Source organism: Macrobrachium rosenbergii, chromosome 3 (genome assembly GCF_040412425.1).
Source record: "Macrobrachium rosenbergii isolate ZJJX-2024 chromosome 3, ASM4041242v1, whole genome shotgun sequence".
NCBI lineage: Eukaryota > Metazoa > Arthropoda > Malacostraca > Decapoda > Palaemonidae > Macrobrachium > Macrobrachium rosenbergii.
The window spans coordinates 62,933,962-62,948,411 of NC_089743.1; the positions used below are offsets into that span (position 1 = coordinate 62,933,962).

Below are 14,450 nucleotides of genomic sequence, written 5' to 3' on the forward strand. Positions count from 1 at the left end.
AATCAACTGGATTCTAAGAATCGGTGTGTAATTGCAGATGCAGGATCCATTTAATCACCTACTCCCGGATTCGTTAGCTTCATTGCTAAAGTACTCCAGGTATGAGTCCTAAAGGAGGGATTGAATATTCTAGGATAAGCCTGACTAAGTCTTTGCATGGAAATTCCTGGGAGGCAAACAAGCACAGGACAGGGTTTCTTATTAAGAAGCACAACATTCTATTTGACTTTCTGCAAATCGTGCTTGCAGCAAAGTTCCACTACAGGTCGGCTGCGGGAAACACTGATGGTAAACTAGTATTTTTCATCAACCAGGCTCTACTTGTTCTACTTTGGATCTATTGGCTGCTATTCTAATCACTTGCGCAACTTCCATTTTCAATGGAGTAAATTTTGAAAGTAATTCCATTTGCTCATACGGACACATAAGCACAGGAAGTTAGTATTTATAGAGAGAGAGAGAGAGAGAGAGAGAGAGAGAGAGAGAGAGAGAGAGAAGAGAGAGAGAACTGAATCTTGCTTAGAGATAAAGATATAATGTTAGAGAGAGAGAGAGAGAGAGAGAGAGAGAGAGAGAGAGAGAGAGAGAGAGAACTGAATCTTGCTTAGAGATAAAGATATATGTTAGAGAGAGAGAGAGAGAGAGAGAGAGAGAGAGAGAGAGAGAGAGAGAGAGAGAGAGAGAGAGAGAGAGAACTGAATCTTGCTTAGAGATAAAGATGTAATGTTTAAGCTACCTGACATTACATGCAATCATTCATTAATCCAAAACATTTAAAAAATATCCGTCAGTCAGTAATATTCTTGAACCTAATAAACATTCTGGACCTAACACAGACATTAATGGCATTCATATCCAAAAGAAATCTGACCCTAGAGAGCCCGGCATGAAAAAAGGCAGTGTTTGAACACCAATCGATATTCTCCAAGGAGAATTCTGAGGCCCTGTTTCGACTCCTAAGTTTGTTTTGTGTTAGAATCAGACTTTGCTGACTGGAGGCAATAAACAAACATTACCATAGTTTCAGGAACTACCTAAGGGGATGGTAGACAGGGTCGGGTAGGGAGATGGTGGCTGTGAAGTGCATGCTTCTATTCTAAGAAAAGGCTGGATAAAATTTTAACGATTATTAAACTTGACGATATGTCGCTCTTGTCATTCAATGGAAGTATTGTCTACCGATAACACTTTTAAACGTTACACCACAGGAACTAAGTTTGTGGTGTTTACAGACCTGCTCCTTATATGTATGTAGGGCTCAGGAGTAATAACTTTAGAAATATATATGGAAAAACTACAAGAAAATTTAGGTATAAGTCACTTGAACAGTCGCTGTTCAGACGAGTTTACTTTTAAAATTTGTTAGGTTGAAAGTTCTTGAGCTGGTCCGCAGTGTTCACATTTGCCAGTTCAGATGTAAGCCCTTTCTAATAATCCACGAAAAATTGACATTAATCCTACGACCATGCATTTTCAGTGAGCTACTGTATAAAGTAGACTAAACGTTGAAACAGATAAGTTACCCATATACTAAACCTCACTATTTGATGAGGTACTGCCCCAAATCATTTCTCTGAGTAGGGGGACACCAACAATTAAAACAGTCAGAATTCAAAAGGAATACAGATATAACAACCACACGAAAATCGATGAAAATACTTACCAAAACGTATTTCAACCCTAATCCCTTAGTTCTAATTGGAACTATTACCTGCCAATACAAATGCTCTGGTAATTCTTCAGTGAATGCTTGCTGGCCACATCGAACCAGCATAGAGAACTAGTCAAATAATGCTACGGGCAAATGAAAGGAAATGACCTTAAAATCACACAATATGACAACACAATTCATTCTACTTATCACAGAGGTCACTGTGCTTCAAAATGGCTTCATGAAATACAATCTATTATTTTTACCTGAAATTACCCCACAGTAGTCCTATAGGCTCTTGGTGTACATGCATAAATGCGACATATATTTACGAAAAAACACAAGACGTAACATTACGTATTAAGAAAGATTTTTTTCGTAAAAGACACGATATATCTCTATTGAATTTTATGTATTCTTATAGAAACCCTTGGGTCCTTAATTTCCTGTTGTGTCAATAAACCCAGATTTTCTGTTTACACGACTTTCCAACTAAAATGAAGCATGTTTATTGACTGTAGCTGTTGTTCGTAGACTTTGAATAAAAAAGTATCTTTGTAAGTTCTTTTTGTAGAAATGCGCAACATGAGGGGACTAATCAAACTATCGCTATTTAATGCCTTTACATTTCATTTGTCTTTTCCTTCAATGGAATCAGACAAATTCCACTCATTAAGGCTTGCCCATTCCAGATTGGGTTTCATTTACGCCTAGACATACGTATCAATTTATTTGGCAGATATTGTATGGCCAGTCTTGAAATTACCAGTATATCTCTTGTGGGGAGAACGGAAACTTTGATAGTTCTTTTGAAAGACTGAGGTTTTCGCGTAGAGCGTAAGTTTTTGGAAAAATAGATAAAAAAAAGAGCGATGCTACACAATCTATGCTTTCACAATTCACCATTGCAATGTTTTGTGGGTAATCCAGCTAAAAAATCTTGGAGTATTTCTTTAATCTTTTGCTCAAACGGAGCAATTACGACCTCGCAGGATATATTTAAAAAATTACAACTGCTCTGAAGACTGGTAACATCAGAGTACACCTAAGAAAACCGTCTACCTATCGGTGGGTGATAAATAACAAAAGCTGAACTCGGAGAAAATGTCACTAAATTTGCCAAGAGTTCAGTCCTTATCTATTTCACGTTAATATCACAGCATACTTGAAAGTACAAAATATTTTGACTTACGTTTTGTCACCCGGACCTTACAAATGACACAATTTACCTGCTTTTGGAAAACACGTAAAAGCCCTGAACACTTAAAAAACGGATAAAGAAGTAATCTACTCCAAATTCAAAACCAAACAAACTTGAAATACTGCATTCAAACAGTAAAATGAAATAACAACGCTACAAAGTCTGTGCTTGTGTGCTTGAAAAAATTATTTGTATGTGGACCATATGATGAAAATGTATGTGCGTGAACATGCAAATACTCTTGTGCGATACACAAGCTCACACAAACGAAGGAGGAGGAGATCTGTGAATGAAGCTGGAGAGAGATATCTATAGAGAGAGAATGAGAAAGTACCGCGCTGTGAGACAGAACACAGACACACACAAACACACACGCAAAAACACACACTCAAAACACGTGAGAATTGATTCTTACCATAACAGCCCTGTCCAGTTTCTTGCACCCTTGGGAATAGGCCGTGTCTAAGTCGACGCAATAGAGTCTCGCGTCGAGCGACGACTCCCGGAAGCAGTTGATACACAGCATTGTTCTCTTGGTCGTTGAAAACATTATTTGTGGTTCTCCGTGAACGGCGCACTGTGGAAGGAGAAGAGAAAAGAAGGAAGGAAGGAAGGAAGGAAGGAAGGATGCGGGTGAGGGAGGAAGGATATGGAAGGAACAAGGGGTAGGGGTGAATGGGCACAGGATTATGGGTGTTGTTAATTGCTGTCGAAATCTCCAGTAAAAGAGAGAGAGAGAGAGAGAGAGAGAGAGAGAGAGAGAGAGAGAGAGAGAGAGAGAGAGAGAGAGAGAGAGAGCATATCTACACAGACAACGAATTTATTAAAAAAAAAAAAAAAAGATTATGTCATTCCTGCTCGTTGTTAATTTCATCTAGTATGAGGCAGTAGAGTATACTAACTAAACTGATTTGTATTCAATTACTCAAAATTTTCATTCTTGACCAGAGCCAACGATAAAAGACTTACTGAGGTGTATATTGACAATATTATATTCATGTAAAAATATTTCCCAAAATTATTACTAATCCTTGTCTAATTTTGAGAATTTGACTTTCAGTGAATGTCTAACGTCTTCGACTGAACCTCATAAGACGAAGGCAAACAGGATCCTTGAGTCCAGGCCTAGTAATTATCTTGTCAAAATTTGACAGGGTGCTCATGGGAGCAAGAGCCCAAGCCAGGTCAAGGTCAGCTTAATTTCTATCAGCATCAACAACTTGTCAATAACAAAATGAACCAGGTTAATGAATGAATCTCTTTCCTTAACTTTCAGCGAATACTAATTTTCTATATTAAAACAGATTAAGAAGAGTAAGTACTGTATTGCTATAGCGACAGAGAAAGACCAATTAAATGATTTACCTTTCTATTGGCTTCCCTCCCTCTTTTGGACATGTGGATGATATCGTGAAGGGAAAACATTCTTGCTCGATGTGTCTCCTCTCTGCAATGTCCACACAGAGCTTGACCTGAGGATATATCACAGGTGAGTTACTGCTAGCGGGAAACAAACAGATAAACAACACACACACACACAATATATATATACATATATATATATATATATATATATATATATATATATATATATATATATATATATATATATATATATATATATATATATATATATATATACCTATATATATATATATATATATATATATGTATGTATATATATAATATAATTTTGTCACTTGACACGCGTGACTTTTTAATATTTAAAAAATAATATGAAGCCACGTATATCGTATAATAAGAAATTCACTGTACCCTAGGGAATAACTGACGCCCAGGGGTAATTATTACTGATAAGTACATCTGGTCAGGCAAGGAGTCGAACCTGGGTTTACGGTTTAAATACACTGACAAATACCGACCGTGCACATGCACTTACCAATTACAATTCCCCTCGGGTGTAAGTGAAGCTATTCCCATAGTATAGTGCGTTCAATATTAAATAGTATTTTGACTTAAACTAACACTACAGTGAATGAATATAATTACCATTCCTTGTAGATTTAGGCGCTGGCAAGAGGTATATGATTTCCTAGTATAATGCAGGAATATAATGTAGGAATACACTGCTTTTAATAAAACCACAGGGCGATGATGTATATAACACAGGCCGTAACAATATAAAAAACACTGCTCAAAGGCATAAGGCCCTTTTCATAACAAAGCGCCCACCGATACTACGAACAGAAATATTCGTGTCCAGTTGGCCATAATTATACATGAAACTTTCCCTATATAAACACGACCCGAAAAAGCACTGAAAGAAACCACACCACTCCATTCTAACAAAGCATTAATTAATAGTTCTGAGTTTTTACCAAAGGTCAGCAGAGAGAGCCAACATCCACCACGATCATTTTTCTCCACGAGCTTGATTGTCACTTTTTTTTATTCCTTTCCTCCAGTCATTAAGGCGCACGTTGTACCGTTTTAATGAAACGTAGGCACATTATACAACACGTACTTTTAATTCGCGTTGAAATCTGTTAAAATATGTTCAGTTTTCAGCTCGGTGATTCAATCACCGGGCTGACAACTCTGGGAAAGTACACATACATACATACATACATACACACATACATACATACATATATATATTTATATATATACATACTAAAAATATATATATATATATATATATATATATATATATGTAATATATATATATATATATATATATATATATATATATATATATATATATATATATATATATATATAAACTAGCGTACTATACAAAGAATTACTTCGAGCTAGGCCTCATTAAATAGGACCTCAACTATACAAAACTGTCACGTTCATCAAAAGGCTGAAAGCATCTACAGACACCTGTTTTTTTTAGTTGGTAATTAGGGAACTAAATGACTTTAACAATACCGGAGAATTTAGCTGAAATAGCAAACGAAATTTCTCGAGATCGGATGAGTGTATCGATGTAATCACAGTCTGCAGAAGGTGATATTTTATTGAATATTACCAAAGATTTAACTTGGTTTTTATTGTAAAAAATTGATAAATATTTATCAGTAATCACAAAAAATTATCGTCTGAATGTTTCTTAAGTTTCCATAACTTTCTGTTTGTTAGCTTTAATGTAATGTTGTTAACTGACAGAGAAACAAAGCAAATCACAAGATTATTCGTTAATTTGCACGATTTAAGCAATCATAACAATTATAACTGTAAAGGATAATCAAAGATGCCAAATCTAAAGAATGGGAGAACCGATTTTAATCAAATCTGACCAAACCTATATTTAGTGGTTCCCTACAGGTGATAAATAATGATGAGTTTTAGCAGGTTTTTTATGGTGAAAAATCATAAAAATGTAACATCCTACGGAGGGGTCAACAGAAAAAAGACCCAGACAGCTCATACCTCCGCCAGTGTCAATCCCCTGAATAGCGCATATTATTATCGACCAAAAACGGTTTGCTGTAGGATCTGAATGAAATTTTATATGTTAAGGGCAGGCATAACCTCAAGTTAGGCTTTCTTTACAGATATCATTATTAAATTTGGTTCAGAAAATCTACGGTTTCTAAGCCCTGGAACCCACAAGCCAAGAAGTCCCTTCTCTGCAAAAGTGATCTTCCTATCTCTCCCCAAATCTGATTATTTGCTGCCAGTAACGAGGTCCACCTTATGGTAAGATTAAGGTAAAAATCCATTCCTATATATATATATATATATATATATATATATATATATATATATATATATATATATATATATATATATATATATATTTTTTTTTTTACCAAATCCTGCTGTTAACTAGAACAAGGTATCAAGAATATCAATAATAGCCACAAGGTCCCAAATTGCCCCTCTTTCAAGTTAAAAAATGGTTGAACTCCTTAACTTGGAAACTGCTGGAACCTTTCAGTGGGTGGATCCCTTCAGATATTGACCTCTGGTAGATACACAAGAAGTTTTAACTTTTTCTTTGCCAAAGAATCTTCAAGTCGTAACGAATACCAACTAAAGGTTATGCCTCGTCAATTTTATCAAAATAATAAAGATTGGAATATATAATTTAAGCCAAAGGCCAAGCGCTGGGACCTATGAGGTCATTCAGTGCTGAAAATAATGTTGAAACGACTGCAAGAAGACGGTGGAAAGTAAAATGGAAGAAAGAGAATACGAAAGGAGGTAGAGTAAATGGAATGAAAGAGGTTGCAGCTAGTGACTGAAGGGATGCTGCAAAGAACCTCAAGTAAAGTTTACAGTGCACAGTGTGAGGTGCACTGACGGCACTGGTACCCTCCGGTGACCAAAATGATAAGTTTTCATGCAACACTGATGACAGAGAGAGAGGAAAGAAAACTAATAATAACAATAATCATAATAATAATATCAATAAAATGATAGTAATAATACCCAGTATCTTTCCCATTTCGTCGCATTACCAGTATCGAAGACGAAGTCGTGAGAGAGAAATCTGGAGAAGTTCGAAACCAATCAATGTGAAAAAAACAGGACACTTGTCGATCAAGACATAATTAAAAAAAGCGAAATAAAGCGAATTAGAGGGGCGCCTCTTGTTCCAAAGCCTCTCAAGGGTAGTTGGTCGGTTGTCCTGGAGGGATTAATGCGCCCGCTGTTATGACTGCACTGCAATGCACCAGAATGGCACGGGCCGCTCTTGGATCTATTTCCACAAGCTACAACGGAACCCATCTTTGTTGGATCGTTCTGAACACCGAGAGAGAGAGAGAGAGAGAGAGAGAGAGAGAGAGAGAGAGAGAGAGAGAGAGAGAGAGAACAAGAAGGATGGGAATGAGTTAATTCGAGGTGACACTAGTACCGATAGTCAACTAACTCCAAAAATTTACGATGCTGCGACGCTTAGGAGTTCGCAATAAACTCAGGTACGACAGGATGACGAGCATTTAGGGGTGCATATATATATATATATATATATATATATATATATATATATATATATATATATATATATATATATATATATATATATATATATCTTGTCTTGAAAAATTAATGTAAAATAAAAAGGAGACCTTTTACATAAACGTACATTAAATTCATGTGTATACAGCATATATGCTTAGATACATATATATGCATTTATGTATATATATATATATATATATATATATATATATATATATATATATATATATATATATATATATATATATATATACATATATATGTGTGTGTGTGTGTATGTGTGCACTCGTGTCTGTATGCATGGGTGCACATTAAAACATCAAAAGCTCTGATTCTAAATATCAAAATTCCCATGGATAACATCTGAGTAGAAAGAAATATGACTACAAAGATATGTAAAAGAAAGAGAAGATGGTTTAATTCCACATCTGTATCTTAACATACGCAAACCGGGGTCAAAATCATGGCGGTTCCACGTTCAAAAACAAAAATTGTTTTTACACCAGAAAACCTAAAAACCTAGGTGAGTCATTAAATTATTATTTTTCATTGACTGGAAATTTAAACTTCAGCAAAGGAGGATTGTGAGAATGTCTTATTTATAACAGAGCAAATAAACACTATAATAAGGGTAGATGGATAAGTGTACAGATGTTTCTCAAACATTCAACTGTCAATAAAGAAAATGTAAATATATACAAATGAGTCACGTCTTTGGCTCATTTACTTAAAGTCTTCACTGAAGGACGATGATTAAGGTGAAAGAGTAATGACAGTTCATCAAGAATACACAAACCCAACACAAAGACTGAGGCAAATCCATTGCAGAAAAGGCATTTGCCAGGACATTTTCCAAAACAAGATGACGGTCGGAAACTGGTGTTTTATTAAACGACGGAGATAAGCGATCTTTTTAAACTTTCGTCTCATAATTCAAGCTAAGTTTGGGATGTTCCGGAAAGAGAAATACACTGCTGCATATTTTTTTTCATTCATAAAGTTTTAAAGTTTGTTTCTAAAACCTTTATGTGTCATATATATATATATATATATATATATATATATATATATATATATATATATATATATATATATATATATAATATATATATATAATATATATATATAAATAATGTACAATCTTCTCAGCATAATTCGTAGTTGGGGTAGATTTTTTAATTAGTCTTTTCTAAATGTTCCACCTTGTGTTCACCTTTCGTCATTTCTGTTGTCTCTAACGTCTTCTCAAATGTAGTCTCCTCATATATATATATATATATATATATATATATATATATATATATATATATATATTATATAATATACATATACATGTATATAAACGTACTTATTTATATTATACATATGCATAATATATAAATATATGTATATATATTGTTACGTTCTGAGTCCGGTTGGAAGAGTTGAATTGAATTTTGAATGTAATTTGACTTAGGGGCCAATGCCTAGAGTTCAGAACATAGCAATAAATGTAATTAACAGTATGACTTACCTTGAAATTACATCTATTCAAAGGAAATGGGAAGGTTGTCTTTCATACCAGTCGGTTAGATTAAAGTAATTTATTTACAAATTTTGCAACTAGAAATTAATATGGATAGGCTGACAGTCCAGCCATCAAGCACATGCAATGTGCAATATAAGGTGTAATTACAGATAGCCAATAAATAAAAGGTTAACACAAATTTTACGAACTGCTTATGACTGGCTGATAAATTATTTTACATTAGCACAACGATAACGCTGAGAGGCCTAACACGTGGTCCTTGTGGACAGCTTTTGCAGAAGATTCTTGCACGTGGCAAGATTGAAATGAGTCTTCTAAGGCAATTGTTTCGCAAAGGCAGGGGCAGAAACTTCGAAGAGCCAGATAACAGGATACTGGAAAAGAATTCCAGGTCAGCATTCAGGTACAAATGGATTTTCTCTCACATGAAATTAATTATTCATGATGGAGGGAATTATTAATTAGATTTAATTAGCACATGGTAACACTATGGTGGGGATGCTCTAATTATTATCATAGAACAAACTTAATTTAAACTTAAAACAAGTCATGAGGGCAAATTTGTATGCTAGGCTGTGGGAAACAAAAGGACTTTGTTTGGGAGAATGAAAAGCTGGGAATACTGAACATGGAGAGAAATTTAGATCAAGGAAAAGAACACTGGCATTACTTGCAACTTTAAGATGTACCTTATTGCATTCGTGAATGGAGCTCGCTTGCAAAAGATGAATTCAGGCTGCAGAAAAATTAAGTTTATCTTAGTTTTACCAGACCACTGAGCTGAATAACAGCTCTCCTAGGGCTGGCCCGAAGGATTAGACTTATTTAACGTGACTAAGAACCAATTGGTTACTTAGCAACGGGACCTACAGCTTACTGTGGAATCCGAACCACATTATAGCGAGAAATGAATTTCTATCTCCAGAAATAAATTCCTCTAACTCTTCATTGGCCGGCCGGAGAGTCGAACTCGGGCCTAGCGAGTGCAAGGCCACAACTCTACCGACTTTCCCAAGGAAGAGCTTTTCAGGCTGCAGAAGTCCTGACACATGACCAGTGGTAGGAGGGCAGAACAGCACCAGCTTAGTGCTGCTAAAATTCAGCGACCTTGTGCTACAGAGGTCTGGATCTGAGTGAAGGCGGGAGAGGTCACTGAGGCATCCCATTCGATTTCTAGGGAAGGGCATAGGACAGCGGTTTTATCTGGAAGAGCAATAACAGCCAGTACAAAGGTCGAAGGGAAATAGGTCTTATAGTTAAGACTAACTAAGGGTCAGCCTAGCAGCTCAATTACTATCCTGACTGGTCCTTCTTCCCTAACAGCTATCTGTCCCCCAATATCGTATGATATTGGGATTAGGAGCCTACATCTGTCCCCCGCTAGTGGGGTCTCCCCCAGCCGCCATGAAATTTGATTTCCTACCCAACGGACTGGAGGGACGAATTTTCTAAATACGTATATATATATATATATATATATATATATATATATATATATATATATATATATATATATATATATATATATATATATATTATAATTTATATATACAGTAGATAATGGGTACATCAGTGTTCAGAACAATTTCCTCACTGGCAAGTAGATAGAGGTTTAATTCCCGAATACACCTTGTGGTGTCACAACCATGGTGAAGGAGATAAAGTAGCAACTTCATCCCAAAGGACTTGCTGTAGACCACATGGCAAACACCTCCTGAGCTATTCCCTCTAAGATAAAAGAGGTATATGTATAATATATAAACAAGGTGTCTGTTATAATTTTTTAAATATTAACCAATTACCCTTACCAGGTGGGAGACCTGCAGCAAAACAACACAAAGGTCACTATCACATTCATATTTTGACTGTCAAATCTTGGATGAAACCCCTATGCCGAACTTCAATAACATTAGCTGCTAATGTGCCTATGTGGAAGGCTCATCAGCACTGAATCAAACCCTCCTGCACCCCCTCAACATTCAGCTCTAACTTGCATGAACATTCAGCTCTAACTTGCATGAAATCTTGCATGCCCTTGATACTGAATCCCTTCCTTTCCTATACCTCTTTTACACCCATGTGCACAGCAATATTTTGGGCATTTTAATCTCCTCCTGTACCGTTAATTTTCATTACTCGTTTTATCCATCTATCGCCCTCCTTTCTTTCCACGTGACCAATCCGTCTCAAAACACTCATCCATAAGTTCCAGTTTTTATTAGCTTTCACTAGTTTTATGTATCTCCATACTTCCCATCCCATTATTTCTTCTTATGCCACAAGTGCTATACAAAGAATTAATTAAAATACCTTAAACTTTTACTTTTTTTATTTACTTTAACATCCACACTTCATTTTCATACATGAGAGATGGCCAAACAGTCCCTTCATACATCCTTCACTTGCACTCCATGGACATTCCATGTCTCTTTCTAATCAAGTGTATAGATTCCGTTACCTATCTTGCAAATACTTTCAAACTTTTCTAGTTTCTGCAATTTCTTTTCACTACCCTCCATCAGCACCTTATTTTTTTAGCAAACATCACGCATTCCATAATCGATTTACGACTCGCTTTCTTATTGCAAAGCTCAGTGCTTATATCTAATTTCTTTTCTCTGATATCCATAAAGGCATTGAACAGTCAGAGAGACATATCACCCTCTTGTTTCAGATACACATTCACAGCAAACCATTCACTCTATTATTATATATATATATATATATATATATATATATATATATATATATATATATATATATAATATATATATATATATATATATATATATATATATATATATATATATATATATATATATTCTTTTATTGTACAAGCTTTTCGAGGTATAAACCTCATCATCAGGCTGAAAACCGACATAGATCAATAAAATACAATAATATATATATATATATATATATATATATATATATATATATATATATATATATATATATATATATAATATATATATATATATATATATATATATATATATATATATATATATATATATATATATATATATATATATATATATATATATTTCTAGCATAGACTTTGCTTGTATCACGAAATATTTTAAACAATCACTAGCTCATTTTCTAAACCATACATCGTAAACACCTTCGACACTGCCTCTATTCATTCTGTCATAAGCTTCTTCTATGTGCTTGCAGGCCACATACAGCTTTTTCCCTTTACTTTGAAACTTCTCACATTACTGTTTCACGGAAAACGCCTGACTCGCACATCCTATCCCTTGTCCGAAACCAGACCTCTCCCTTATCAGTCTGTCATCTGTCTTTCTCACTGAAAATGCAATAATTCATCTTCCCGGTTATACTAAGTAATATTATGCCCCTGTAATTCAAACAATCGCCTCTCCCACTTTTTCCTGTCTGTAGTGAAACAATTATTCCTCTCAACATTCCTTTGGAGCCTTTCATTCATCCATATATACAATACAAACCCGGGTCAGCCGCACAATCGCACTATCACCATTGCACTGCAACATGTAATGCCATCAACCTTAAACCCTTCAGCATTCTAATGATGTAAAAATACATCACTGCTTTCCCAGTTGTTGAAATGCCGATGTTTAAAATGGCATCACCAGTAGAACAATGTTCGTTAACTTCAACTATTCAGCTTCAAAGTTACACCAGTGTTATACCATGATAAATTACGTTAAAAGAAAATGAAATAAAATAATGCTAAGTCCATGGCTCAGGAATACAAAAGGGTTTAATTGCACTCCTTATGTTTCAAATAAACATTCCCACTAACATTGTCCAAACTGCTTTAACACCTTCTATTTTTGCATCCTTTATCTCTATATTTTGTCTTCCACATTCAAACATTTTTCGAAATACTCACTCCATCGACTGGCAACTGCTTTCATTGTATCTGTTCAACTGTTATCCAATTCTTCATTGGATAACCTGCATCTACTTTCTGGTGAAATAATTTTCTATCAGATAAAAAGTTGTTTCTCACTTTCTTCCCTCTATTTAATTATTTTCCTATTTTTTCCTCTCTCATAATCTTGGCTACCCTAATCATCCTGCTGTACACTCGTACATGATATTCTCTGTCGTAACAGTGCATCTCAAATAATCTTTTTATCCTTTCACTAAGATTCTTTTCTCCCAATCCCACCTCTGAGTCTAATCGTAGGCCGCAGATCTCCAATTTTCTCTTCATATGTTCTTCTCACTTCTTTCTTATCAACCTAACTAGTTTTAATTTCATTCACAACCACATTTTCACCCCTTCCTCTCCAACTTATATCAATCCTCATTTTTGCTTCAGCCAAATAATATAATGATCAGATAACATCTACTACCCATCATATCCTTTATCCTGCTCTTCCATCTATTCTGTACCAACAAATAACCTAGAAAATGTTGTCCACGTCATTTTCCCTTTCCCAAGTATACTTATGTTCTGCTTTGAAAACCACATAGTTCCAACAGTCTAACCACTTTCCAAATACATTTCTGCAAGACCCTCTCTAATCTCATTTACTCCAGAGGCTGTATACCTTTTAACAATGCCATCTCTTTCTCTGCCACCTTCCTTTGTATTTCAGTCACTTAGCACGACTACCCTTTTACGCTCTCTAAGCCCGGCCAGGCATAGGTTCAGACTCAAAAAGTATTCTCTTTTACTCACATGGTTCTACATCGGCTGACTATTACAACTCCTTCCACTGCCTCTTTGTCTTACCAATAAATCCGTGAACTCACACACTTGTGTTTTTTCGGCCATCCAAAGAGTCTTTTTGACATTACAAGCACTACTTCCCTAGCTCTACACCTTTCAGCTATCTAGAATACAATCGCTATATTCTTTACGTTCCTGTACATCCTGCTACCCCCTTCTCTCTCTCTCTCTCTCTCTCTCTCTCTCTCTCTCTCTCTCTCTCTCTCTCTATATCTCTATATATATATATATATATATATATATATATATATATATATATATATATATATATATCTTTTGTGTGTGTGTGCGAGAGAGAGAGAGAGAGAGAGAGAGAGAGAGAGAGAGAGAGAATATTAGGATGAACCCTGCGCACTGAAAGCGATTGAATGTGGCTGGAGGCCCGGAGACGAACAGAACCTGC

At 35.3% G+C, this 14,450-nt stretch overlaps 1 protein-coding gene across 5 annotated transcripts in view; it reads right to left on the reverse strand.

The window, feature by feature from the left end:
* The window catches only part of LOC136856463 (RING finger protein 207-like), a 475,485-nt gene that overhangs the window by 85,607 nt on the left and 375,428 nt on the right, over nucleotides 1-14,450 (reverse strand). For all 5 annotated transcript variants that reach the window (XM_067134358.1, XM_067134351.1, XM_067134345.1 and 2 more), the window contains 2 exons: nucleotides 4,218-4,324; nucleotides 3,268-3,429 (listed from right to left, as the gene is read on the reverse strand). In XM_067134358.1, the coding sequence (XP_066990459.1) occupies nucleotides 3,268-3,429; nucleotides 4,218-4,324 (269 nt within the window). The remainder of the gene's footprint in view (nucleotides 1-3,267; nucleotides 3,430-4,217; nucleotides 4,325-14,450) is intronic.